The following is a 27,222-nucleotide window of genomic DNA, read 5'->3' as shown; positions in this document are numbered from 1 at the left end:
GGGATCAGGACACGTACATAAAGGGGGAGGGTATGCTACTACCTCAGGCTGCACTCTGTTCCCTCAAGATTCACAGCCATCTCACATGCAAAATGCATTCACCTCATCCTGACATCACTGAGAGTGTCAGCCTACCACAGTCTTTAAGTCTCATCTAAATGTCATCGGCTCCACAGTCCCCAATCTCACTGTCTTAAGTCAGGTATGGGTGAGATCTGGGTATGATCCATCCCAGGGCAAAACTCCTGTCTGTGGTTTTATAACTTGTTTTAAAGTTATCTGCTCCCCCAAATCAGTGGGAGCCATAGGACACCACCTTTGACAATGGGAGGCAGTGGAAGGAAATGGCATCACTGGTCTCAACCAGTTACAGAATCCAGCAGGGCAAACAGTATTAGGTTTTTTTTTCTTTTTTTGCGGTACGCGGGCCTCTCACTGCTGTGGCCTCTCCCGTTGCGGAGCACAGGCTCCGGACGCGCAGGCTCAGTGCCCATGGCTCACGGGCCCAGCCGCTCCGCGGCATGTGGGATCTTCCCGGACCAGGGCACAAACCCGTGTCCCCTGCATCGGCAGGCGGACTCTCAACCACTGCGCCACCAGGGAAGCCCAACAGTATTAGGTTTTAAGGCCTGAGCATTTCCTCTGCTTGAGCTGCCTCCCCCAGAGCCATCCATTCTTTCCCATGAAGGGTGGCACTGGTATACGGTTGCCTACTTTCATCAGTCTGTTTGCTGCCTCTACGATTTCGGAAGTTGAACAGCCTTTCGTTTTGTTTCCTCTCTGTCCCTCGAAGTCCAAGCTGGCAGCGGTTCTGCTGGTGTAAAATGTTCAGCCTAGGGGGTCTCCTGTGTATGTCATGGGAATTCACTGTGTTACACAAGAGGTTTCTCCACAGATCATTTCTGGATAATCCCTTCTGTCTTCCTGGCTTCTGCTGAAATGGTTGAAGGGACCCATGAGTCACACACCTAATCTCTTCCAAAAGCCATCTGTCCTTTTAATCCTTCTGAGACACTAGAAAAGGGCTGCCTACCCACACCCTTGGCTTTTCCTCCAGAGCACACGTCCCTTGATAGTGAATCTCCTAGTTTTAGCATCTTTTACAGTTTTACTGTGGATATATAGATAAAATATATAGACATATGGATGGTTGATACTAGGATATGAGTACAGAGACGCTTACTACAAAAACGCTGTTGCAGCACACAGGGTCGCTAGGAAGCAGCATCAGCTGGGGCTGTTGGCCCGAACAGAAGGCAGCACAGCCTTGTACGTGCCCTTTATTCAGCCATAAAATCTTCCATGCCAGACCTGTGCCTGAGGTGGGTGTGGAGGTGGACATAGAAAACAAGAGAGGATTACAGTAAGGGCAGGCCTGTCGATCTTAAACAGTGATTTAAAGGCTAAGAGAGCTTTTTTTTTCTTTTTTTTTTGCAATAAGAGGGCCTCTCACTGTTGGGGCCTCTCCCGTTGCGGAGCACAGGCTCCAGACGCGCAGCCTCAGCGGCCATGGCTCATGGGCCTAGCCGCTCCGCGGCATGTGGGATCTTCCCGGACCGGGGCACGAACCCGTGTCCCCTGCGTCGGCAGGCAGACTCTCAACCACTGCGCCACCAGGGAAGCCCCTAAGAGAGCTTTTACAAAGCCCTGCAAGCCCCTGAGCCTGGCCAGCTGACGGTACATGGGAGTTAGGTGAGCCCACACACTAGATCTGACTGCAGTGCATGGGGCTTTTGTATTTGAAATAGTTGAGAACTTTACATAGATCTGTTTCGAGCAGTTTTTTTTTTTTTTTTTTTTTTGGGTACCAAATTACTTTATTTGAAGGAATGGTACTAAGGAAAGGACTTGTAGATATTTTGGTACAACTTACAGAAAAGGTAAGGTAACCCAAACATGCATGCACTGCCTTGGTGACCAGGGAAGTCACCCCTGTGGCTACGGGAAGCCAGCCTAAGGCTTAGCTCTCATTATCACTATTTCCGAGGGTGTGCTTGTCAAAGAGATACCGTGCCATGCCAGATTCGGGGGCCCCCATCGTGCGCAAGTTGGTTACGTGGTCACCCAATTCTTTAATGGATTTCACCTGCTCATTCAGATAATGAGTCTCAATGAAGTCACACAAATGGGGGTCATTTTTCTCAGTGGCCAGTTTGTGCAGTTCCAGCAGTGACTGATTCACACTTTTTTCCAAGTGTAGCGCACATTCCACTGCATTCAGCCCATTCTCCCAGTCATCACGGTCTGGTTTCTTGATGTCCTGAAGGAAGATTCGGCCACCCCGCTGGTTCTGCAGCTTCATCAATTTCTCAGCATGTTCCCTCTCCTCACAAGACTGGTGAAGAAAGTATTTGGCAAAGTTCTTCAAAGCCACATCATCGCGGTCAAAATAGTACGACATGGACAGGTAGACGTAGGAGGCGTAGAGCTCCAGGTTGATCTGGCGGTTGATGGCGGCCTCCGAGTCCTGGTGGTAGTTCTGGCGCACCTGCGAGGGGGACGCGGTCGTCATGGCGGGCGGCTGAGGTGAAACGGTGGCGGTGGCTGCGCGGCGCTGTAACGGCAGCGGGGACCTTGGGGCGATCGGAGGGCGCCGTGAGGTGGTGGTGAGGGCTGGCTCTGAGCGGCCGGCCGGAGCGGGGGACGAGCGCCGGGTTCCGTCCAAGCACTGTTGAAGCAAGAAACCGCGGCGACTCTCCGTGAGGACTGTGGCCTTGAGCAATTTTTGTGTGTAGTGTCTCCTATAAAACCACAGCTCCTTAAGGCAAATGTCCCAATTTCGTGGATGAGGTAAAATGAGAACAGGAAGGTAAATACTCAGGCCAATTTCACAGCAGAGTAAAAATTAAACAGAGAGGTTGAGTATGTCATGTGAGGCCACAGAGCTAAGAAGCGTTGGAATCAGGTTATGAATCCAGGCTGTCTGAACTGCCTTAAATGATAAGCAGGCATGAACAGGGGATTAGGTGGCTGGATGGAGGAGAAGGGTTCTGCAGGCAACAGGGACAGTTGATGTGGACAAAGACAGGATCAGTGTGAGCCTAGAGAGGAAGGACACTTAGCAGACTGTGGCAAGATAAGTGGATCAGGAAGGATGCTCTGAGTTTCAAGTACCAGAAAGTCTGACTATTGGCTGCAACACTAAAGGGAATTTATTGGTTCATACAACTGAAGATTGAGTAGTGGGCTCCAGGCAAAGACTCAACAAGTCAGTGATGTCACCAAATGCTAAGGATTATCTGCCTTTGGAGTCTGAAAGTGGCTGTCAGCCTGGAAGGGGACCCCCCCCCCATTCTCAAAATACTTCATTTCTTCCTTCACGGTGGCTGCTCCCATAGTCACCAGTCAGCAGAGAGGGGAAAAGGGAGAGGCACGTCCATACTTTTCAGGGCACCGCCTAAGTGGCACACATTCCTTTCATTCAATTCCCATTGGCCATTATTTACTGGCAAACCCACACCTAGCCGTCAGGGAGGTGGGACGTTGGCGTCTAGAAGAACGGCCTAAACTTTTAAGGAGAAAACTTGTCATGGTTCAGGCACGAGCTCCTGGTGTCTATCCCAAGTACATGTCTGTCCTGACTGATCCTGAACCACACACGTCAGCTGCTTCTCCCACTGGCCTGTGCTTCCCGCCTGCAGCCGTAGTTCCCGGCATCGGTTAGGCCCCGTGGCGGAGCAAGTCGCCACAGCGAAGCACCATGCTTGCAAAGGGGGAGCCGCTGGAAATGGCTGAAGTAGCCACTGGCCCCCGCCTTAATGTCACACCACATCTCGCTCCATCACTGACACCCTGAGGGAGGAGCCACCAGAACCTCCCTACCGGTGGCCTCTCCCCTGCCTCCCTGGTCCTGAACTGTGGCCCTTCTGATCCCCGCAACGTGCCCAGCAGACACCGACTGACTGTCCCTCTCTCATCTCCCCTGGACCTTACATTTCTTATTTTAAAAGGGTGACCTCAAGCCCTGGTCCAGCTCCGACAGACCCCTCGATTCCAGGAGGAGAAAATCTCAGAAAAAGCACAGGCCGCAAGTAAACGCCTGGGAGGCGAGTGGGGGTTGGCGAGGCCGAGCGAGCTCCTGCCCCTGGAGAGCACGCAGACGGGGGGGGGGGGGGGGGGGGCCCAGTCCAAAGGCCCCGTCCACTCAGAGGGATGAGGACGAGTAACTTCCACAGGGCGTGTCTGCTCTCACAGAACCAGACAGGGCAGGAGGGATGCGCACCTATAATTGCACACACATCTCGGGTAGCCTCACACACAACTGCGGGACCGCGTGTGCAGTACCAATAGTTGCCGCGGGACGTCTCGCCGTTGTTATCGCGAGAGCAAAACCAGCGCCCAGCGCCCAGTTAGAGGCACGTCGATTCCACTGCGCGAGCGCGGTTCTGCCAGCGCCCCTATTTTCCGTACGGGCGTGTCGGTGCGAGGTCCAGACGCCGAGGGAGGGCCGCCTACGGCAGCTCGCCTGCGTTTTCTTCCCCTCCCCGGGTCAATTCTCCATTTCGCTTCCGGTCCCTCACTTCTGGTCCTTCCCAGTTATCCTTCCGACTCAGAAGCCGGTGGTGCGGTCACCTAGAACCTTCAGTTCCCGTCCGGGTCGGCCGCGCCTGGGGCGGCGAAGCTCCCTGGGCTAGGCCCGCGCGGCCTGAGGGCGGCGCCCTCCTTCGCACCATGGTGAGTGGGGCGGGGAGTGAGGGAGGCGAGCGGCGGGCCGGGTCCGGGGCGCCCAGGGGGCGCCCAGGGGACCCCTGCGGGTTACAGGATCCGCGGCTGGGACGCGGGGGTCTTCGCGCCGCGTGAGCCCAGAGGCTGGAGGAAGCTGAGCCTCGGCGCCGCCGCGCCGTCCGCGGCCGTGCTTAGTCCGGACGGCGCGCTGTAGTTCCCCACCGGGAAGCCGAGGCTCCGGGAGGCGCAGGGCCGGCGCCGCGTCCCGTGGGGGGCCCAGCAGCGGTTCCTGCGCTATTTGCCTTGTGTCTGCTCTCCGGCTCCCCAACGGGGAGCTTCCCGAGGGCAGGGTATTCCCACCTCTGCCTCCTTAACGCCTGACGCGGTGTCTGGCGCGTTGTCGGGGTCCAGGGATGGACGAGTGGCCGGCGTCGTGTGACCGCAGGAGGGTGTGATCGCTGTAGTCGGGCGCTGGTGGTCGGCTGCTTCATTTGTTCTAGAAGCGCTCACGACGGAGCACGCAGAGTGCCGGCACAAGGGAGATACTCTTACATGTTGGTTACCATGGTGGTCTCATTAAGCGAAGCACACGACGCCGTAATACATGGTAGAAGGTGTATTGGATGCCACTGTAGACTGATGAGCCCAACATCCGGAGGACGAGAGAAACCGGTGGACAAAAAGCAGCCCTTTCTATTCTCCAGCCCTCGGAGGATATGCCCCGTATTACTGCTTCATACTAGCCGGCTCAGCCTCTTGATTCTGCCTCTTGTTTCTGAACTCTGACAAACATAGGGAATCGCCGGTCTCCGTTCCCTAGCAGGACAGAAGGATCCCTGGGCCTGGATGTTTCTGGCAAACTGTCACCAACACACATTCATATTTGTGGGTTTCCATCACCCCTGGTACATGCCCTTATCCCAAGATTTATGGTTTTTTGGGGGAAATTCCTATGAGTTCCCTCAAAAGGAAGAACCGTGACCAAATTCCTAGTACCCAGCGTGGTGTTTCAAGCATGGAGTAAGCATTGAGAAATATTAAATTAAATACTTAGACTCTGTAGGCTTTAATGAAATAGGTAGGACACAGCCTCAGCCCTCAAGATGATGGCTTCTCCTGGGAGAACCTCTGTTTTATTCCTTAGTAGATAGTGTGTTCATTTATCTACCAAACAAGCTTGACAAGTTTGTTTCTGTGTCCATTGAAAGGGAGAGTCAAAAAGATTTAAATTGAGCTCGCTTTTGCTGAGCATCTGATGACTTCATGTATTTACCTCATTAAATCATCATGACATCTTTATGAGATAAAAGGTATGATCCCTGCTGTAAAGGTGGGGGAACTGAGGCTTAGAGAGACAACTTCTCAGGGATGGTAAGTTGGAGAGCTGGGAGTGAAACTCAAGTCCTTGACTCAGCAAGTACTCTTTCTACTTACACTACGACCCGGAAAATGTGTTCGTGCCTAGCACTGTGTTTCAGGGATAATTGACTTGACATTAGTGCAACAGTATTTATATAAAACTCACTTTGTAAAAGTCAGTCTTTCCTCCCTCAAATTTCACTGGCAGGGAACAGTCAATTGTGATGCTGGGTGGAAATTGTGTGGTAGGTATAAACCCAGACAAAGCGGGGCAGCCTGGCTGGGATGAAGGGGCCACAGAAGAATTATCTGGGACGGTGATAACGCAGGTAAATTCTGAAGGCTGAGTGGCCAGATCCAAGGGGTTTGGGGGAGTGGAGGAGTAAAGAATTTAGGTAGAGAGAGCAGCATAAGTAAGGCCACAGGATGTGGGCATCTTGTGATCGATGTTGCGATTGTTACTGTGTTCGTGCACTAGTGTAGGCATTCTGCTTGTGCCTGTGTCCTTGTGGAACTTTTCTCTACAAAGTAAATGAAACGTTTTTCTAGAAAGTAAAAGAAAAAGCTCTTTAAACATGGGTGTTTTTCTTCCCTTCTCTCCTTTTAGGCCCGAAATGCGGAAAAGGCCATGTACGTATCAACTCGATTTCGTCTGTAAATTTCTGTTTGGTCTTTTGATATAGCTTTCTTTCTCTACCTGTGTTGAAATAGTATTCGTATAGTAGTTGCCCATACATTTGTTTTCCCCATAGTGTTTTCTGACAGCTCCCAGAACTTATTCTGGATGAACGTTGGCTCACCTGGGGTGGTGCAGGGGCTGTTAGAGTGACAGCCCATAATATTAGTCTTTTTAACATCTGGATGTGTTGCTCACCACAGTGGCCTGATGAGTAGAGTTTCCCACAGTCCAGTCCTTACACGCCGTATGGGTGGAAGGAACACAAATCCTTATAAGCCCTACTTTTTGGAACATGGAAACTCATAACTTCTCTGGTTTCTTGATTGCAATATGTATATATGTTTATGAGTGATGGTTGACATTCAGTATGGTCATGAGCAGATTTACCCATCCAGGAACTTGGATGATAAGAGATCTTCGAGCAGGATCTAACGGAGTCTCCTCTGTTCCCGGTAGGACGGCCTTAGCAAGATTTCGCCAAGCTCAGCTGGAAGAGGGAAAAGTAAAGGTTGGTTTAAATCTTCCTCATGAATTTTTAAATTATTGAGGAGAAGTGCAGTACAACTCCCTCCTGAACAGACTTCAGACTCCAGATCTTCCTCTTTCTCGTCCATGCTTTCCTGTGTCTTATGAGTCTGTACACTTGAATCCCAGGTAGCTGGGGCAGTGTGATGATCTGACTACTTGTGCTTCTGTCTGCTCTGTAATATGATGATTGGGTCTCCATGTTATCCCAGCACTGTCTAATACTGACTAGTACAAAGTGGGGTGTGCTGTGAGGAGCAGCTCTAACCTGAAACCAGTAATGACCTTAGCTCATGGAGACTCAGCCAGGTTAGGGGTGATATGTACTGTTGTTTGGATATTTTTGTTTTTTTTTAATTATACACACACCCGCGCACACACCTGTATACGCACGGACATGCATGTATGTTTATGTTTGTTCTAAACACTGAGAGCTGTCATTCCCTAAGTAGTATAAGTATGCCATGAAATGGGTATAACCAGTGTACTTCGCCATCTCTCTGTAACAACTGACCCTGAACAACACGGGTTTGAACTGCATTGGTTCACTTACACACGGATTTTTCCAACGGTAAATACTACAGAACTACACGGTTTGTGCTTGGTTGAATCTGTGGATGCGGAGGAAACACGGATGCTGAAGCCCGACTGTAAGTTATACTTAGGTTAACCCCCATGTTGCTCAAGGGTCAAGTGTACTGGACTTTTATGTTGTTTCCAGTGGCTGCCTGTACCAGGTGCAGTGCAGTGAATGTTTTTGCCTGTGTAGTTCTCTCCTAAGGAGAGGCTGCAGCGTGAGCCATAAGGGTTGAAGAAGAGCACCTGCAACCGAAGCTGCAGATGTCTTTAGCCTGTTCGACATTTCAGGCTTCAGGCCTGAGTCAGTCATGAGTGTTGCACAAAGCCTGTAATCTCATACAGCACAGCGACAGCATGTGTTTGGCTTTTCCTTAGGAACGAAGACCCTTCCTTGCCTCGGAGTGTACTGAGCTGCCCAAAGCCGAGAAGTGGAGACGACAGGTACGTGCTGGGTGAATCTGATCTTACAGGAGAACAGGTCTCTGATAGCTTTTGTACCTACATGACTCTTCAACCAGAATTCTAAGAATTTTTCATTACTCATTTTGAATTATTTTTTCTTATGCTTTCAGACTTACTCAAAAGTCATAAAAATATATTGCCTTTTATTTTTTTCACAGATCATTGGAGAGATCTCAAAAAAAGTGGCTCAAATTCAGAATGGTAAGCTAGCTTGTCTGTTTAAAGTGCTCGATTCTCAAATCCACCATTAGCCTTGGGGACGTCAGCCTCCTCTCTCAATAATCAATAGAACAAGTAGGTACAAAATGAGTAAGAACATAGAAGAACTGAACAATAATATCGATCAGTTTGACCTAGTTGACCTTTATGGAACACTCCACCTCACAGAAAAGAGTACATTTTCTTTTTTTAAGAGCAAATGGAATATTCACCAAAATAAAGCATATTCTAGGTTATAATATGAATGTTAGCAAACTTAAAATAATTAAAATTTTGCAAAGTATGTTCACTGATTATAACACAGTTAACATAGAAATGGATAACAAAAAGACATCTGGAAAATTCCTAACTATTTAGAAGTTAGACATACTTCTAAACAACCCATATATCTAAGAGGAAACCTCAAGGAGATTAGAAAATATTTTGAATTGAATGAGAATGAAAACATAATGTCAGAATTCAGGGGACAAAAAAATTTATGGCATGCATGTAAAGCAGCGTTTAGGTGAAAATTTATAGCATTAAAATAAAAGAAAATAAGAAAGGTCTCAAAGTCAGTGATCTAAGCTTCTACCCTAAGAAACTGAAAAGGAAGAGCAAATTAATTCCAAAGTAAGCAGAAGGAAGGAAATAATAAAGAGAAGAAGTCAATGAAATTGAAAACAAGATGAATAGAGAAAATAGAACAAAAGCGGGTTCTTTAAAAAGATCAGGACTTACCTGGTGGCGCAGTGGTTAAGAATCCGCCGGCCGATGCAGGGGCCCACGTGCCACATGCAGCAGCAACGGAGACCCAGCGCAGCCAAAAATAAATAAATAAAATTAAAAAAATAAAAAGATCAGTAAAATCGATAAACTTCCAATCAGACAGACTGATCAAGAAAAAACGAAAACACATGGGACTTCCCTGGTGGTCCAGCGGTATAGAGTCCGCCTTCCAATGCAGGGGACACAGGTTCAATCCCTGGTCGGGGAACTAAAATCCCGCATGCCACAGGGCAACTAAGCCCGTTTGCCACAACTAGAGAGCCTGTGTGCCACAAACTACAGAGCCCATGCTCCCTGGAGCCTGCACTCCACAACTAGGGAGAGAAAGCCCGCACGCTGCAACAAGAGAGAACTCCGCACACCACAAAGAAGAGCACACACGCCGCAACAAGCGCCGCAACGAAAGCCCGCGTGCAGCAACAAAGACCCAATGCAGGCAAAAATAAAAACAAAAACCAAAAAAAAAACCTCAGCTAACTGGGAATTGAAGGGAACTTTTTTTTTTCCCCGATAAGGCACTTCTACCAAAAAACCTATAGTTAGCTATAGGTTGAATGCTTTCCTCCTAAGATCAGGAACAAGGTGGAGATATCCATTCTCACCACTTCTATTCAGTATTGTACTGGAATTCCTTTCCAGTACAATAAAGCAAGAAAAGGAAATAAAAGGCCCAAAGATTGGAAGGGAAGAAAAATGCTCTGTTCTGAGGTGACATAATTTTCTATGTAGAAAATCCCAAGGAATCTACAGAAAGATTTCTAAAATGAATAAATGAGTTTAGCAAGATCACAGAATAGAAAGTCAATACACAAAAATCAATTCTGTTTCTGTGTACTAGCAGTGAACATTTGGAACTAGAACTTTTATTAAAGTGTTATTTACAGAAGCATCAAAACACAAGAAATACTTAGGTATAAATCTAACAAAATATATATATGATCTGTATGCTGAAAACTATAAAACAGTGATGAAAGAGTCAAAGAACCAATCAAATGGAGACATAGACAGTGTTTGTGGATGGGAAGACTCAATATAGGAAAGGTGTCGATTCTTTTTCTTTTCAAAATCTATCATAGTCAAAATCCCAGCAGTGGTTTTTGGTTTATGTTGACGAACTGTTTCTAAAATTTAAATGGAAAGGCAAAGGAACTAGAATAGCCAAAACAGTTTTGAAAAAGAAAAAAATTGGAGTATTCATAACACCTAATTTCGTGATTTAATGTAAAGCTAAAGGTATTCAAGACAATTGGGTATTGGTGAAAGATAGACACACAGACCAGTTGAACAGAGTAATAAGTCCAGAAATAGGGGCACACGTATGTGGTCAGTTGACTTGACAAAGTACAAAAGCAATTCAGTGGAGAAGGGGAGGGTTTCTCCCTTGGAATAGCTCCAACTGCTCCCGGCTCCCATCCGCCGACAACACCACCTCAGCAAACTCCCTGTCGTCATCCCTTTAAATCCATCCCTTAGGGACTTCCCTGGCGGCCCAGTGGTTAAGAACCCGCGCTTCCACTGCAGGGGGCACAGGTTCGATCCCTGGTAGGGGAAGTAAGATACGGTGTGCTGCGCAGTGCGGCCATAAAATAAGTAAAAAATAAAGACTATAAATCTGTCCCTTAGGCTCAGTTCTCAGGCCCTAGTCTTTGTCAAAGGTGTTCCCACTTAACAAGGTGGGAACAAGCCCTTTCCTGAAAGGACTAGACTAACACAGACTGCCGCCAACCCTAATGCTGACGCTGCCTCACTGCATCTTGGCTGACATTGATTGGACGCTGTGTCCCCACCTCTAAGAATTTACTGTTTCAGTGGTGGTATAAATGGAGCTGCAGCATTGCTTCAGTTTGTATTTCTGCGGTTGCTAATGAGGATGAAGTTTCTTCCCCCTCAGCACTGCTGAAACTGTGCACGATTGTTGCCCTTCCATGATTTCGGTGTGGGTGGGTTTTCTTATAAATTGAAATAGTATCTTTGTGTTATGCACCTTTTTAGGTGTTGACATTCATTCTTAAGGCTACAACATCGACTGGTATTTTCAAGAAACGATAGGACGTTTTTGTTTTCTAGCTGGTCTAGGTGAATTCCGAATTCGTGACCTGAATGATGAAATTAACAAGCTGCTAAGAGAGAAGGGACACTGGGAGGCCCGGATCAAGGAGCTGGGTGGTCCTGACTATGGGGTAAGTAAGCCGCAGCCCTGGGGGCTGAGCTCGGGTGCTGTCTGCCTGCAGGGTGGCTCCTGCTGCCCCCGCAGTCCTGCCAGAGTAGGCACTGGAGAGATGAAAGGAGGCTTGAAAGTGCCTGTTGCGCGTGGACAGGAAACGTGAAAGCATGGGCCAGTGGTGCTTAAAGGTCCACAGCGCAGGCCTCAGTACGTGTACTGGCCAGGTGTTCCAGAGTGAGCCGCTCGGGCTCCCTGGGCCTCTTGTTTGAAATGACCGTGGCCCCTCACAGCCTTCTCTGAACTCCTTGAGAATTGGGGCAACCATTCCATTGTCGGCTTCTGTACTCAAGGGGGCCCTGGGGACATGGCTGTGTTTCCTTTCTCTGGATTCTTTAAATGCAGTATTCTAGAACAGTGACTTTCAAGCTTTTAGGCCCATGACCCACTATAAAATAAACACACACACACACACACACACTCACTATATCACAACACAGTACTGAAAAGATGCTTGGTATATGTTGCCGCACTTTGATATTTTCTATTCTGTTCTATCTTTTTTTTTTCTGTTCTATCTTGATTTTTAAAAAATTGATGATTATGACCCATGTAATGGATTTCACGACCCGCCAGTGGGTGTCAACTTTGAAAAATGCTGCCCCAGGCCCTGCCCCATTTTCCCAGGTCATTTGAACCAGTAGTATGTAGTCAGTGGACTGTAGTATGTTATGTAAGAAATATGTGCAGTTTTTCTATGTATTTAATGCAAAACCACAGTTCTCACGTTAGTACCTGGCCTAAAAATGAGGCACTTATTCTTGTTGCAGAAGGAAAGGCACTTCCACTCCTGGAGTACCTGTGCTAGGAACGTTCTCACTGCATCTTCAGTAGTTCTGTGATGGTGATTTTGCTCCCTGTCAGACTGCTTTAGTGCAGGGGTTTATTACCCTTCCTGGAAGGGTTACAAAATTAATATGTACAATATTCTTAAGTTCCGCCACCCAGAGTCAACAGTAATGTTTTTATGTATTTCCTTGTAGAGTCTTTTTTTTTTTATTAATTTTTTTTATTTGTTGGCTGCGGTGGCTCTTCGTTGCTGTGCGTGGGCTTTCTCTAGTTGCGGTGAGCGGGGGCTACTCTTCATTGCAGTGCGCGGGCTTCTCCTTGCCGTGGCTTCTCTTGTTGTGGAGCATGGGTTCTAGGCGCGTGGGCTTCAGTAGTTGTGGTTCGCAGGCTCTAGAACACAGGCTCAGTAGTTGTGGCGCATGGGCTTAGTTGCTCCGTGGCATGTGGGATCTTCCCGGACTGGGGCTCGAACCCGTGTCCCCTTCATTGGCAGGCAGATTCTTAACCACTGCGCCACCAGGGAAGCCCTAGCGTCTTTTTAATGCTAAAGAATTTTATTTTCATTTTCTATGTACAAAAGTAACATTTAGGGAATTCCCTGGTGGTCCAGTGGTTAGGACTCAGCACTTTAACTGCCGTGGCCCAGGTTCTGTCCCTCGTCGGGGAACTAAGATCCTGCAAGCCGCTCAGTGCAGCTGAAAAAAAAAAAAGTGACACGTTTAGAGTTTGTTTTACAAGATGGTGGTGATGGTTGCATGACGCTATGAATGTACTAATACCACTGACCTGGACACTTAAAAATGGTTAAGACGGCAAATTTTATGTTACGTGTATTTTAGTACAATAATAAGAGAAAAAGTAATATATTGTTATTAAGTTCAGAAAAGTACAGAGCAGGACACCATGCAGTCACGGTCCTTTTAACTAGGAGCAACTTCTGTAATATTTCCGTCCATTGTTTTTCCGTGAGTCCTGTAACTGAGGTCATACTCATGTATGTACAATTTTGGTTCTAGGTTTTATACTTCTTTTCAAAATGGTAACTTTGGTTGTATAAAGAGTACCTACTTTTATGTCAAAAAAAAAGAATACATAACAAAAATATAAGAATTCTAAAGTATAAAAAAATTTTATATATTCTATGTGTGGTACAGATTACATTATATATCTTCCTACCACTGAGAAATGACTGCTATTAACATTTTCTACTTATCTTTCTAGAATTTTTTCTATATACATATATATTTATTTTTACAGATAATGATTCATTATTCTAACTATATGCTTTGTTCACTTAACAGTCTATCAGACACATATGTTCATGTCAGTAAATAATCATTTATATAATCGTTTCAAAAAGCATTTCTGAGCTCATAGAAAGTTCCACAAATTGTATAGAGAAATCCTATGTACCCTTTATACAGATTTACCAGTTTTTAACATTTTTCTGTATTTGCTTTATCATTTTCTGTGTGTACCTTGAGATTTATTTTCTCTGAACCGTTTGAGGCTTAAATACATCATGTTCCTTTACTCCTCAATACTTAAGGGGTATTTCCTAAGAAATACTTTTGTGTGTATTTCCTAAGAATAAGAATGTTCTCTTATATAACCATGGTAGAGTTTAAGACATTTAACTTTGATACAGTCATTTGGCTGTTTTATGGATTTTCATCCTTTATGGCCTTTCCCCTTATAGTACAGAGCCTTGTCCAGGGTCACATACTGTATGAAGTTGTCAACATCATCATTTTTAGTGGAGAGAATTCCATCTTCTGGATATTTCATTTGTCTTCTACTGCTTGCCATTTAGGTTTTTTGCAATTTTTTAAAGCTTTTTTCACTTAACATTATATTGTGTTTTTCTGAGTCAATAAAAGTGTTCCATATGAACCATCATTTTTAAGCTATAGGATATATTCCATCCTGAATATGCTATAATTTACTTAAATCATCCTCTTACTGTTAGGTATTTAGGTTGATTTTTAAGGGACTAAAAAAAGTACCTAAATATATTTCTGTTGTACATGAATATTTTCTACCTTTAGCATTATTATCTTAAATCTATTTGCAAACATGGAAATACTGGGTTTAAGGATCAGATCCATTTTCTCTTCTTCCTTCCCAATAAGAAAGTTGGCCCTAAAATGCTGGATCATGAAGGGAAAGAAGTCCCAGGAAATCGAGGTTACAAGTACTTCGGAGCAGCAAAAGACTTGCCTGGCGTCAGAGAACTGTTTGAGAGAGAACGTAAGTAACTGATGTTCGCCAGGGTGTTAGCCTGGAATTCTTGGTCCTGCTTGTAACAGTAGACATGCCGTCTGCAGGGCACTCTTCCTATGCCATTTCTTAGCCACACAGCAGCCCCGTGTCCTCAGAGGATTATCGTTCTCAGGTGGGCACACAGTTGGGGTGAGAACGGGAACCCAGAACTGACAGGTATCAGGTTGTAGGCTCTGCCCATACCCGTCTGAGTGTGAACGAGGAATCTCCCTGTTTGCAGTTCAGTCAGCTTCATTTTCAGTTACGTGTTTAGTTGAAAAAACTCTTAACTGAAGGACACATGACACCTTGGGCCAAACCCCGAAATGCACAAGTGGAAGAGAGTGAATCCAAGCCGGGTACCCTCTCCACTCCTGCCCTTCCCTCCACAGCCCTGGGAGCCTCCAAAATGCAGTTGGAAACCGCTGGTCTGGAATTTCTGTGTATCTTAATTTTGACTTTTCAAGAAGCAGGCCAAGCATTTTATAGAAAGCAGTGTGGAAAGTAGAGAAGGATGAGACCAGGATTCCTCCCACTGCTGGCGTTCTGCTGTTTCCTTCCAGTCGGTTTTCCTATTTGTTTAAACATACAATTCTGCTCATTCTTAAATTCATTACGCACACACTGGTTTTGCATGCGTGTTTGACATCACTTAAAATAATTCAGAGTTTAGATGTCATGCCGTTTATTATGAATGCAGTATAATTTTATTATAGATAAGTTGTAAAATACAGAAAATCAGAAAAAACACCCACGTTTTCACAACTTATAGATGATGGTTGTTGACATGTTGGGGTGTATCCCCTTCCAGAGTTTTAAGGCTCCTAAAATGAGAGTGTGCTGTGTATGTTACTTTTTTTTTTTTTGCTTTTACATTGTTTCTAAATTTATTTTTATTTATTCCAGTCATAGAGTGTTTTTTTTTTTAACCAAGAAAGTGCGCAACTTAGTCTTAATGCGTATAATGGAAATAGTAGCACAGGGACTTCCCTGGTGGTCCAGTGGTTAAGACTCTGTGCCTCCACTACAGGGGGCACGGGTTTAAACCCTGGTTGGGAAACTAATATCCCGGATGCCGCATGGCAAAAAACCAATAAAAATAGTAGCACAGTCCCCTTGACCCCCATCCCAGTGCCCTGCTAGAGATGACCCGTCACTGTTATTATCTGTTTCGAATGTTCCCTTCCAGCCTTTTCCATGCACTTCCATGCTTATTTCATCAACTAAATTACATCAGCATAAGTGACAGGTGACTCAACCCCAATTACTTTAGGCAGAAAAGTCTATAAATTTATTGGCTCACATAACTGACAAGTTTGCCTTCAGGAATGGCCGGTTCCACGTCACATTGCTCCGTTTTGCAGTTTTGGCTTCTATCCTGTGAGCTTTTTTCTCTGTCTCACTCTCCTCTTGTGGTGGCTGGTTGTCCGTCATCGACTTAAATTTTGTTCTCTCTCAGCAACAGATTTCCGCCCCCCCCAACAATTGAAGCAGAATTCCCAGAATTGAGTCTGGTTGGCTTTGGTTGGATCACAGCTCCATCCTGTGGCCGGAATGCATGCAGTGCTCTGAGCCTGCTAGGTTCAGCCCCGTCCTGGATGCAGCCCACGCGGTGGAGGGGTGGACAGGGTTGTGTGTGCAGTCCGTCCATGTCCTCTCATGGTTCTCCTTAGAATGCCAAGTGATGTGACGGATTAGAGAGTCTCAGGGATTAACCGTACTTGGTGTGACCATCCCTCCTTTGGTATTTAGTTATTTCTAGATGTTTATAATTATAACATTTTTGCTGATCTGGTGCTTGAAACAATGTATTATTTTTATTTTTTTGTTTCCCCCCCATTACTAATGAAATTGACAATCGAATTCAGTTACTAAATGAAATTTTCATACATAAGAGTTTTTTCTTCTTCAATTATCAGCTTTCATTCTTTGACTAATCTGTTGGATTGTCATTTCCCTTTTGATTTTCAAGTATTACTAAATATTCTGAATGGTAATTCTTAGTCTGAAAGTATTTTCTTCAGGAATTTCTCATTTATCTTTTGTGTTTATAGTTTCTTTTGTTTTATCTGTATTCTTAGTTTTTTCATTAAATATTATGGCATTTTCTGTGTTGTTAAAGCACCTGTGAAGCAGCATTACTGGGGCTGCAGGATCGCCTCCCCTCCGCCATGCTGGAATTGCAGATCACAGTCCTTGGCTGTCCAAGTTTTCACTGTTGTGTGAATAACGCTGTGATGCACACCTCTGTCCGTAAAGCTTTGCCAGCTTTTGTTTCTGTTTTTTTAAATTAGGATAGATTCCTTCTAAATGGACTAATTGGGTCAAAGATTTCAACCCTGATTTAATTTTACTTATTTATTTATTTTAAATTTATTTGTTTATTTACTTTTGGTTGCATTGGGTCTCTCTTGCAGTGTGCAGGCTTTCTCTAGTTGCAGCGAGCAGGGGCTACTCTTCGTTGCGGTGCACAGGCTTCTCATCGTGGTAGCTTCTCTTGTGGAGCACAGGCTCTAGGTGTGCGGGCCTTTAGTAGTTGTGGCTCGTGAGCTCAGTAGTTGTGGCTCAGTAGCTGTGGCGCAAGGGCTTAGTTGTTATCCGCAGCATGTGGGGTCTTCCGGGACCAGGGCTTGAACCCGTGTCCCCTGCGTTGGCAGGTGGATTGTTAACCACTGCGCCACCGGGGAAGCCCTTAACACTGATTTTAAAAAGGGTGGTACCACGTATATAATCCCATTACTAGTGTAGAGAAGTGCCTATTTCATGATATTTTGATGAACACACCTACTATATGCCTGCGTAACACTGTATGAGGAGAAGGCTTGAGTGAGATTATGACGGGGAATTCAGCTAAGCTGATAAATTCTTTCTTTTAGCTCTTCCTCCTCCAAGAAAGACACGCGCTGAGCTCATGAAGGCGATCGATTTTGAATACTACGGTTACCTAGATGAAGACGATGGTGTTATTGTGCCTTTGGAACAGGAATATGAAAAGAAACGTAGGTCTGCGGGCATTTCATTTCATTGCTGCTGGCATCTGGTTTCTTTTCTCTCCCTTGGAAATGGGGTTTTATTTGTATTTTTATAAGGAACATTTTTTTTTAGGGCTTTTTAAAAAATTGAAGTAGTTGATGTACAATATTATGGAAGTTACAGGTGTACAGTATAGAGATTCACAATTTTTAAAGGTATATTCCATTAGCAGTTATTATAAAATATTGGCTGTATTCCCCATGTTGTATAATATATCCTTGTATAGCTTATTTTATCTTTTTTTAATCCAATTTTTTTTAATTTAATTAATTAATTTATTTATTTATTTTTGGCTGTGTTGGGTCTTCGTTTCTGTGCGTGGGCTTTCTCTAGTTGTGGTGAGCCGGGGCCACTCTTCATCGCGGTGCGCGGGCCTCTCACTGTCGCAGCCTCTCTTGTTGCGGAGCACAAGCTCCTGTCGCGCAGGCGCAGTAGTTGTGGCTCACGAGCCTAGTTGCTCCGCGGCATGTGGGATCTTCCCAGACCAGGGCTCGAACCCATGTCCCCTGCATTGGCAGGCGGATTCTCAACCACTGCGCCACCAGGGAAGCCCCAGCTTATTTTATCTTAATAGTTTGTACCTCTTAATCCCCTACCGCTAAATTGCCTCTTCCTCCTTCCGTCTCTCCACTGGTAACCACTAGTTTTTTCTCTGTATCTGTGAGTCTGCTCCTTTTTTGTTATATTCACTAGTTTGTTGTATTTTTTAGATTCCACATATAAGTGATATCACACAGTACTTGTCTTTCTCCATCTGACTTACTTCACTTAGTATGATAATCTGTAGGTCCATCCATGTTGCTGCAAATGGCATTATTTCATTCTTTTTTATGGCTGAGTAGGATCCCATTGTGTATATGCATGTGTGTGTGTGTGTGTGTGTGTCTGTGTCTGTGTGTGTGTGTGTGTGTGTGTGTGTGTGTGTATATATACACCACATCTTATTTACCCATCCGTCTGTTGATGGGCACTTAGTTTACTTCCATATCTTGGCAACTGTAAATAGTACTGCTATGAACATTGGGGTGCATGTATCTTTTCGAATTAGTGTTTTTGTTGTTTTCAGATATATACCCAGGAATGGAATTGCTGGATCACATGGTAGTTCTAGTTTTAGTTTTTTGAGAACCTCGGGGTGCTGAACTGGGGAGGATCTGGGTGTGTCCGCTAAAAGCTGCCCTCCCATCTGATTCCTGTGTGATTCCTGCCCGCCGGGGCAGGATGAAGGTGACCCTTTCCAGCAGGGAGGCCTTGGCCTCGCCCTGCATGGGGTTTGACGCTTTCTTAGAGGCCAGAGTGAGTAACGCCTGCTCTCCCTTGTGTGCAGTCAGAGCCGAGTTAGTGGACAAGTGGAAAGCAGAGAGAGAGGCCCGGCTGGCAAGAGGGGAGGAGGAGGAGGAGGAGGAGGAGGAGGCCGACATCTACGCCGTTGCCGACCAGGAGGTACTGGGGGGCGGCGCGGGACCCCCTGGCGCTCACCGCCTTCTCTGTGCCGCGGAGGATGGGGGCGCGGTAGCAGGAAGCGCAGACGAGGGGCCAGGGTCGAGGCCCGGCTCTTGGCCCTGCCGCCGTCTGAGGCTTCGGCCTTCTCTCCTAGACGGTGGGGATGAAGGGCACCTTCCGGGTTCACAGGGAGGGTTCCAGAGAGGAACGGCTGTGAGGGCACTTGTTAAACTGCTTTACACCGGGGATGACTTACGTGCATCTTAGAGATGGGCCCTCCTGAACATGCTGGAGTCGGATTTATAAACACATTTGAAGCCAGTGTGTTTTAGCCCATGACCTCATTGTTTCTGCTTAAATGGCAGTGTCAGTAACTCTTCTGTAGTCTTAACCACTGTCTGTTACAGCTGGAAATCAGCCCAGAGCAGAGAAGGGACTTCCTCAGGGGGTCCCGGTTGGGGATGGAGCTGTGATCCCTCAGGCAGAGCCCCCTTGCTCCCAGCACCCCTGCAGGCCTTGCTCCCTGGGCAGGTCCAGGATGGAACTGATTTGCTCGACTGAGCAAGGGGAAGGGAAGCACCCATGCCTGGACTATGGGTCAGGCCCTGTGTGATGTCACATGGCTTGCCATGATGTCAGTGGCAAGGAAGCAGGCTCAGAGAGGCTTAGCGACTTAGTCAGCGTCACACAGGATCTAGCAGACCTGAGGTTCGTGCCCTCAGGCAGGCATTTGAAACAGGATGGCAGCGTGCCCTAGGAAGATTTTCTCTAGATGCAAATAATCCATTTGCTCTTTCAAGGGATGTTTGTTTAATGAGTGGCTACTGTGAGGCCCACTCGAGGGGCAGGACAGCAAACACGCTTCGCTTGTAGCTTGAAGCCCTGGGGGACAGTCCGGTCAGCAGACACGGTGGGAAATGGCAGCTGTGATAGGAGCTCTGGGTAGCGACATGGTGAAGGCAGGGCCAGTGAAGGCTTTGCTGGGGACGTGACCCTTCAGCTGAGATCCGGAAACAAGGGGGAAGTAACCAAGCGAAGAGGCAGCAGGGAACAGCGTGAGTGGACGAGCCCATGGGAGCGCGGGGGACAGAGGACGGGCCGGTGGCTGGAGGGCAGAGTGGAGGCTGCGGGAGGGGAGGTGGGCCAAGCAAGGGCCCCGGCTCCCCTGGGGAAGCATTTTCCTTTACCATGAGAACGATGGAAAGCCATCAGAGGATGTAAAAATTATTTATCCTGAAATGCTTAAGATTTAGGGGAAGTTGCACAGCTGCTACCGAGGGTCCTGTGTCATCCTTCACCCAGTGGCTTGCACAGTGACAGTGCAGTGTCCACCGAGGGACCTGACGTGGTGTGACGCGCGTGGGCAGTGCTGTGTCTTTCATCACATGTGTGGATTCTTTGGGGCTACAACAGCCTTCCTTGTTGGAGTCTGCCCTGAGGAGTGGAACTTCCACCCTGGGCTCGCCTCGGTGGATGCAGCCCGACTTTCCCAGAGCCCTGGGACCAGTTTCTCCTACCAGCGGCGTCTGAGAGCTTCCGCCGCGGCTTTCCTGGCAGCTGGTGACCTGCGGCGGGGGGTGGGGTCAGGGTCCGGCCCAGAGACCTGCGGGCAGTGGACCTGCGGGCAGTGGACCTGCCTCCACACAGGCCTCCTCTCTCCTCATGCCTCCAGGGCTACGTCATTCCTTAGGTTATGAGTGATCTCTGCTGACTCACAGGCAGCCTCTGAGTGATGCTTTCTTCTTTATGTGCTTTTTTCAAGTTTAATTAAAAAAATAGATAATGTATTCTCAAGACTCAAAACACAAAAAGTATACAGAGATTTAACAGAGCTTATCTTTCGCAGCCCTGTCCTCTGTCCGCTGGCTCTCACTGAGATCACTGGCTTCTCTTTTCTTCCTCCTACAAGAGGTCGCGCAAAACACAGTGTTCTGTTGCTTCTTGTACTTAACGCTGTGTCTTGGGTGTCTCTGTGTCTGAGAACAGAGCTTCCTCGTCGCTGTTTTTCCTTTTCAATGGCTGCAGGCTGGTGCACGTTATGGCGGTGCCAGCCCTTACTAACGGCCTCCTCTGCGCGGCCTCTGGTTGTGCTCTTTTGCAGTCTGATGAGGAGGGCGGCCAGGAGAAAGGAGGGGAGGACGGGCAGCAGAAGTTCATCGCTCACGTCCCGGTGCCGTCGCAGCAAGAGGTAGGACAGGCTGGGGGCCGCCTGGCCTCCGAGGGGCCCCACGGGGCTCTGTGTGGTTTTCTTGGTCCTTCCTGTCCCTTTGGGCGGCTCTCACTCCCTTCCACAGGGCGTTGGTCCCTGGGCTCAGGTTAGGGCGAGGCGTCCAGACGAGGCGCCGTTCCGTCTACCTTGGAGGCAGCAGTCCAGCACTCTGTTGCTCACCTGCTCCCCTGGCGGAGATCGGGGCCCTCGGACGCAGGGTGCTGGGCTCCCGTCCGGGCCCAGGCGGCGAGTTGGCCTTGTGGGGCGTGGGGCCTGCGGCCTGAGCCCTCCGCTTTCCCGCCCGCAGATCGAGGAGGCGCTTGTGCGGAGGAAGAAGATGGAGCTCCTGCAGAAGTACACCAGCGAGACGCTGCAGGCCCAGAGCGAGGAGGCCAGGCGGCTCCTGGGCTACTAGGGCCGAGCTGGGGCCTCCGCCCAGCCCCGTGGTGGGTGAGCAGCCCCGGGCTGCCTGCCACTTCTCCTCCTCCCTCCCTCCCCTGCGTGCTGACCGAGGGCCGTTTGCCTGCCGGGATGCCCTGGTGTCACCTCGTCCCGGCGTTTTGCTGACGTGTGAACCCACTTACTTCGGTCTTGAGTGTGTAGGACACGCTGCTCCCTGTCAGCCTTTGAGTGTCTCACGTAGCCTCCTCCTGTCATTTGGTGCGGAGGGCGACCAGTTAGTGACACTCCTAAAAAACGCAGACGTGTTTGTAACTCCTCTGGAAGAATGAGAAGGTGTGTGGGGCCCGAGCCCACATCCCACACGTCGCAGCCTGCGGAGCTCCACCCTTCGGGGCAGCCCTGCCCTCAGTTCAGACCCCTCAGCTGGCCTTGCTCCTTCCTGCCCAGGTGGCAGGAGTTTGAGTTTGCTACTGCTGTCTAGGACTGGTTCTGCAGAGAGCTATTTTTATTAAAGATTTTTGTGTGAAAGGCAACCTCCGGGTTTGGGCTGCCTGTCTTGAGGCCGTGTCTGCACTGGGACCTAAGTGAGGTTCACAGTCACCGCAGGGGACGGGGTTCCGAAACATGCAGCCCTGGTGTGGGAGGGCTGGGACCAGCGGCAGCCCGTCTGGGAGCTGAGGAGGTGGTGGGGCCGTCCTCCCATGGCCTCCGCACCCACGGCTGCGGATCAGGGCTGAAGCGGCAGGGCCCGTGGCGCCGGCCTTTGGGGAGCACACAGGGGATGCCTGGGAGCCGGTCCAAACCCACCGCCGAGTCTTTCCCTCCCGGTGGGGAGAACCCACAGCAGAGGCCGCAGCTCCAGGCAGAGTGGGGGGGCTCCCCACCCTCGGGAGGGGTCCTGGGCGTGTCCGGCGGGCCTCCCGAAGGAGACTGGGGGCAGCGGAGCAGTGCCAGCCTGAGTGAGGGGCTGACCGTCAGTGTGTGACCTGCCTTAGGATGTTCCCGAGCCAGGGTGGAGGGGGTCAGGCGGAGGCCGGGCAGGGTGGGGAGTGGCCGTGGGGAAGGCGACCTGGGGCTTCAGAGCTGGGAGGGGAGGGGAGGGCACAGGACTGGGCCGGGGGCGGGGGTGGGGGGGCTTCCCTTCCCTGGAGGCAGGGCTGGAGGCGCCCCTCGGCCGAGCCCCTGGGCTAGCGTGTGCAGGGAGCAGAGAGGGTCAGGGCTGGAGCGCTGGGAGGCCCGGGGCCGGGCAGGGTCAGACTCAGCCCTGGGACCCACACCCAGCCCGGGGCTGGCCCCAGGCAGGGGCTCAGGAGCGAACTCAGTGGGGACTTGGAGCAGGTCCCTCTGGACACCGGCCTCAGGTGCCCTGTCTTAAAGGCCAGGACTGGACCTGGTGCCGTCCGAGTTCCCCCAGGGTCTGGGCAGTCCCATGGGGTGGGCAGAGGCGAGGGGGGGGGCCTTGGGACAGCCAGCCCCTGGGGAGCGTTTGGAGGGCCCAGCTCAGATGGCCCAGTTACAGGGTTTTCGTCCAAGGGTCACTCGGGTGGGGCTCCTCGCATTCAGTGAGAGCAGGAGGTTCAAACGACAGGTGTTTCTTGTCCCTGGAAAGATGGTTGGCAGGTGCGTGGAGCTCGGCGCACCTGGACAGTCCCCCGAGTCTCCCCCCGACGGCCCCCCAGGGTCTCGCGGTGGCTTCCCCGAATGGGATGTGGGCAGCACAGGAATCCGTGTCCGGCATCTGAGGAAGCTGGGACTCTGCTCATGATGCACAGGTGTCCCTGGCAGAGATGGGCCAAACCCCAGGCTTCTTCCTGTACTGCAGGTCCCCGTTATTTGTCTGCCAGGGGCTGGAGAGGAGGCCTCTGCAGGGCTCCCCCCAGGCCTGGAACAGCAGGGGAGTGTGGCCACTGGTGGGGGTGTGGTCTCCATGGCCCAGCTCCACGGAAACTTTGACAAAATCTGTTTCATGGTTTATATCAGCTTTGGCTCTGCTCACAGTTTCCCAAACATAGATACACATGTCCATGGACTTCGCTCGCCTTTCCTCTCCCCTCTGCCCCACCGGCCCGGTTAGTGAGTCTGAAACACCAATCTCCACCTGTCATGCCTTAAGACTCCTACACCAGCCCCACCCGGGCCCCGCAGCGCCCTTCTCCCCTGCACCCCAGCCCTCTGCACTCTGCCCCGGGCCCACGTGCTCTGGCTCGGGCAATTTGTAAACCTGGACGAGATTAAAACCTTCCAGGGCGAGGGGGCCCATTTCGTCTCCTCCCAGACCACCCCATGCCCACCCCATCCTCTGCTACCACCAGCATCTCACGGCTTCCTCCCAAAGCCCCTGCTCGTACTAATGGAAGCAGTGACAGCAGAATCCAGCCGGGGGACATCAGGTCCACTAAAGAGCAGACAGGTCCACGGTGGGGGTGGCGGATTTCCACATCTGCTCCCCTCCTGCCTCACCCTCTCGCACTCTCCCCCGCAGAAGAAGGCAGACTGTAGAGGAAGGGTCTCCTGTAGGGCTGCCCCTGGCGCTTTTCTGCGACACCGAGCCTGCGTTTCGCCCCAGGGAGATGAGCTGTGCCCCAGGTCCCTCTGGTGGGGCCGGGTAGGACTGTGTGAAAACTAGCAAGTGTGAGGGGCTGGGAACTAGGGGAGGAGCCTCAGGGCAGGGGAGCAGAGGCACTGGGAGAGGTGAGAGGGGCTTCCCGACGGGCTGGGGCTTGTCCCTGGTGTCTGTCTAGCAGGCCCACTTGGTGCGGACAGGGGGGGCTGGGGGCCAGCAGGAAGCTGCGAGGGGAGGAAGCCAGGGCACCCCTCCAGGGCGGGCACAGCGCCTGGGGTGGGAGGGCACCGCGGGGCTGGTGGAGGTTGGGGCAGAGGGGCTGAGCCCGGTGACCCTGTGTTTCCAGTCAGAGCCTCCTATGTGCGACTGGTACCTTGGAATGAAGCAGGGCTCCTTTGGCCTCCGTTAGGAGGTTTGGGGGAACTGGGAGGGGAGGGCGGACGTCTGATGTTTCTCTGGCCACCAGGCGGCTGCCCCGAGGAGTCCTCCCAGCCCTCAGCCAGCACCAGCCCAGGGCACCTAAGTCCACAGCTGCTGTGGCATATTTTTGCATTCTTGCTGCTTTCAGTTTTTTAACATTTTGCAGCAAGCACTCTTCTGTATTAAGAACACAGGGCGTCATGGCTGGTGTCTGGTCTTCCTGGTGTTTTCCACCTTTGTTTCTGACCAGGGGCACGATTTCATCCGTAGCCTGGGCTCTTTCAAAGAAAGAAAACTTGGATAATATCGTTAGAGGCTATATATTTTAATAATGGTGACTGTAGAAGGAAAGGAAAAGATGAGAAAAGAAGGAAGGAAGGGGGAGAAAGTCTCTCACCACTTGGAGGAGTTCTGATCCACGCAACGCTGGGGGTCGCAGCAGGTGCTTCCGTATACCAGCTAGGATGGTGCCACCGTGTGGCAATAGCACAAACAGTGAAAATTCCTTCAGCTCACCCACCTTTAGCTTTAAGAATGTTAAATTCTTGACACATTTAAAAGATTTTGGGATGTGCATTACTTAAAATTTGGGGCCTTGGACTTCCCTGGCTGTCCAGTGGTTAAGACTCCGCGCTTCCAATGCAGGGTGTGCAGATTTGATCCCTGGTCGGTCGAGGAACTAGGATCCCACACGCCATGTGGTGCAACCAAAAAAAAAAAAAAAAAAGCTGGGGGGCATTAAGTGAGACATCATAAACATTTTTTAATTACTCCATTTCAAAGGCACGTAATTCATTTTCAGATAAAATTCCACTGTGCTGTCCAAGAATTTACCACCAAAGAGAGGAAATGCAGATTTTTTAACAGCATTCCTGAGATACACTTGACATACCATAAAAACCTACTGTGAGTGTACAACTTAATGATTTTAATAAATCTCCTGGGTCATGCAGCCCTCACGACAGTCCAGTTTTAGAACGATTCCATCACCCCACAAATGCAAATGGTGGCTGTGTTTTCTGGCAAAGTCCACACCCAGGCCAACACTCCCCACCGCAAACCAGTTCCAGGCAAGGCCAGTGGAGAGGCCAGTTCAGCTGGCCATCCACTTGCCCAGCACGCCCACAGCTGCCCAAGCCTCCTCCCTTTCCCCGTGCCTCTGGTTGGTGGGACGTGGGCCCCTCCTGGAGCCACCTTTCCCCTCCTCCTCTCCACCTGGTGCTGTGGGTAGCAACTGGGACAGACGTTGTTTTCTGGGGTCCTGGGCTTTGACGTGTCCCCGCTTCCCAGAGCCAGCCCAGCAGGGGGAAGCCTTCCATCCCATGTCCTTCAGCCTACTTCTGCCTTGGATGGAGGCTATGTCCTTGGCTCCAACGTGATGTAACAAAGCTGGGCTCCCACACCTGCTTTCCCTGGCACTTGGGGAGCTCCTGTCTGGTGCTGTTGGGTATTTCTCATGGGAGTGGAGATCAGTAACTCTTCCCCCATCCCCATGGGTCTGCGTTTGCCTACTGGTCCAGTGTCTTCCCCACTTGGCCAGTAAAGCTGGTCAGGTTCCTTGGGAGTCCTAGTCCTGGTGAACTTGCTTTCTGTGGTCTCCTTAAGCTACAGGAAGGCCGTCTTCCCTTTTTTACTGGGGAGGATATGAGTTTTTCTCTGCTTTGTTCACCACTGACGGATTCCAAGGCCTCAGAACAGTACCTGACCCGTAGCAGGCATTAATCGAACTTTAAAATTACACGGAATTGAAGTTCTGCGGCCCCTTTGTAAGGGTACTGTCTGAAGAAGGCAGGGGTGTCCTCAATTCCCTTCCATCTGGGTAACTGGGGAGACTTTGGGGAATAGGTCCTATGTGATCTATTTTAAGCTCCTGAGAGACATTTGGGTCTCACTTCTCCGAGGAGCCCTGGTTCACCAGGCCATGTGGGGAACGGGTCTGCCCTAACACAGAACTCTCCATGAACCACCCTTGTTCCTCAGCTCAGGTCAATCTTATCAGGTGGGTCAGTTCCCCCAACTGGACCCAAATCCCCAACTGAGCCAGCCCATCCTGAGACGGCTGGGCAGCTGCTTCCACCACTGCTAGGCTGCCTTTTGGGCTTTGGAATCCCCCAAACCTGGCCTCCCACCAAACGGGGCTCCCTAATTCCACTCTCCCAGAATCCTGGGGGGGGTTCACCTTGAGCACACAGCCCCACAAGGATTCTGGCCTCCTCCCCAGTTCTGTAGCCAGCTTAGTTTTTGGCCTCATGGAAGCCTTCTCTTTTCCTCCTCGTAGTGTGCGCCAGGCCTTTCCCTTCTTCAGGAAAAATGCTACCGCCTCTCCCATCCTCTGTTAGAGGGATTCTGCAGCCCCTTTGGTGTGAGCACCGAGGTGACCCAGTGGTCTCCCTTCCCCAGAGATCCATTCTAAAGGAGGCCATCCTGGACCCAACGGCTGGGTTAACAGGCTACCCTTCCCTCGAGCCCACTCCTTTCTGTGGGTCTGGGAGAGACCAGGTAGGAGAACCCAGGTTGGTAGGAGAGGCCAGGCAGCTGGCTAGTCCTAGGTGAGCGGGAGGGGCGGGGGCGGGGGCGGGGGGGAGGAGGCGGAGGCAGAGGATAAATTGGCGGTGGGGGGCGTG

The 27,222-nt window shown here is 49.7% G+C and overlaps 1 protein-coding gene and 1 pseudogene across 5 annotated transcripts; one reads left to right on the top strand and one right to left on the bottom strand.

Moving 5' to 3' along the window:
- Positions 1–1,805: 1,805 nt before the first annotated feature.
- Positions 1,806–2,591, bottom strand: LOC111168796 (ferritin heavy chain pseudogene; annotated as a pseudogene).
- On the top strand, positions 2,515–22,148 carry ISY1 (ISY1 spliceosome associated protein). 5 transcript variants are annotated; one of them, XM_022562525.3, is made up of 11 exons: positions 2,515–4,674; positions 6,632–6,654; positions 7,160–7,211; positions 8,183–8,248; positions 8,428–8,470; positions 11,324–11,436; positions 14,399–14,516; positions 17,405–17,527; positions 18,889–19,004; positions 21,106–21,192; positions 21,521–22,148. In XM_022562525.3, exons 1-11 carry the CDS (start codon positions 4,672–4,674, stop codon positions 21,626–21,628), a joined length of 852 nt encoding a protein of 283 aa, XP_022418233.1. In that variant the 5' UTR covers positions 2,515–4,671; the 3' UTR covers positions 21,629–22,148. The 5 variants fall into 5 exon arrangements, with proteins under 5 accessions (XP_022418233.1, XP_089775943.1, XP_089775940.1 ...); XM_089919817.1 differs by having other exon boundaries at positions 7,099–7,211; XM_089919814.1 differs by having other exon boundaries at positions 6,632–7,211.
- The last annotated feature ends 5,074 nt before the right edge of the window (positions 22,149–27,222 follow it).

This window comes from Delphinapterus leucas, chromosome 10, assembly GCF_059928025.1.
Source record: "Delphinapterus leucas isolate spDelLeu-1000000601 "Yukka" chromosome 10, BTC_Dleu_Yukka2, whole genome shotgun sequence".
NCBI classification, from domain to species: domain Eukaryota; kingdom Metazoa; phylum Chordata; class Mammalia; order Artiodactyla; family Monodontidae; genus Delphinapterus; species Delphinapterus leucas.
This window is presented reverse-complemented; position numbering and strand designations above follow the sequence as displayed.

What these genes read in the sequence shown, in the direction of transcription:
- ISY1 (XM_089919814.1), top strand. Translation starts at nt 7,071, where the DNA reads ATGGTCATGAGCAGATTTACCCATCCAGGAACTTGGATGATAAGAGAT. An exon ending in AGTGGCTCAAATTCAGAATG is followed by an intron (nt 8,471 to 11,323) that starts GTAAGCTAGCTT and finishes TTTGTTTTCTAG; the next exon opens with CTGGTCTAGGTGAATTCCGA. An exon ending in TGGGTGGTCCTGACTATGGG is followed by an intron (nt 11,437 to 14,398) that starts GTAAGTAAGCCG and finishes CTTCCCAATAAG; the next exon opens with AAAGTTGGCCCTAAAATGCT.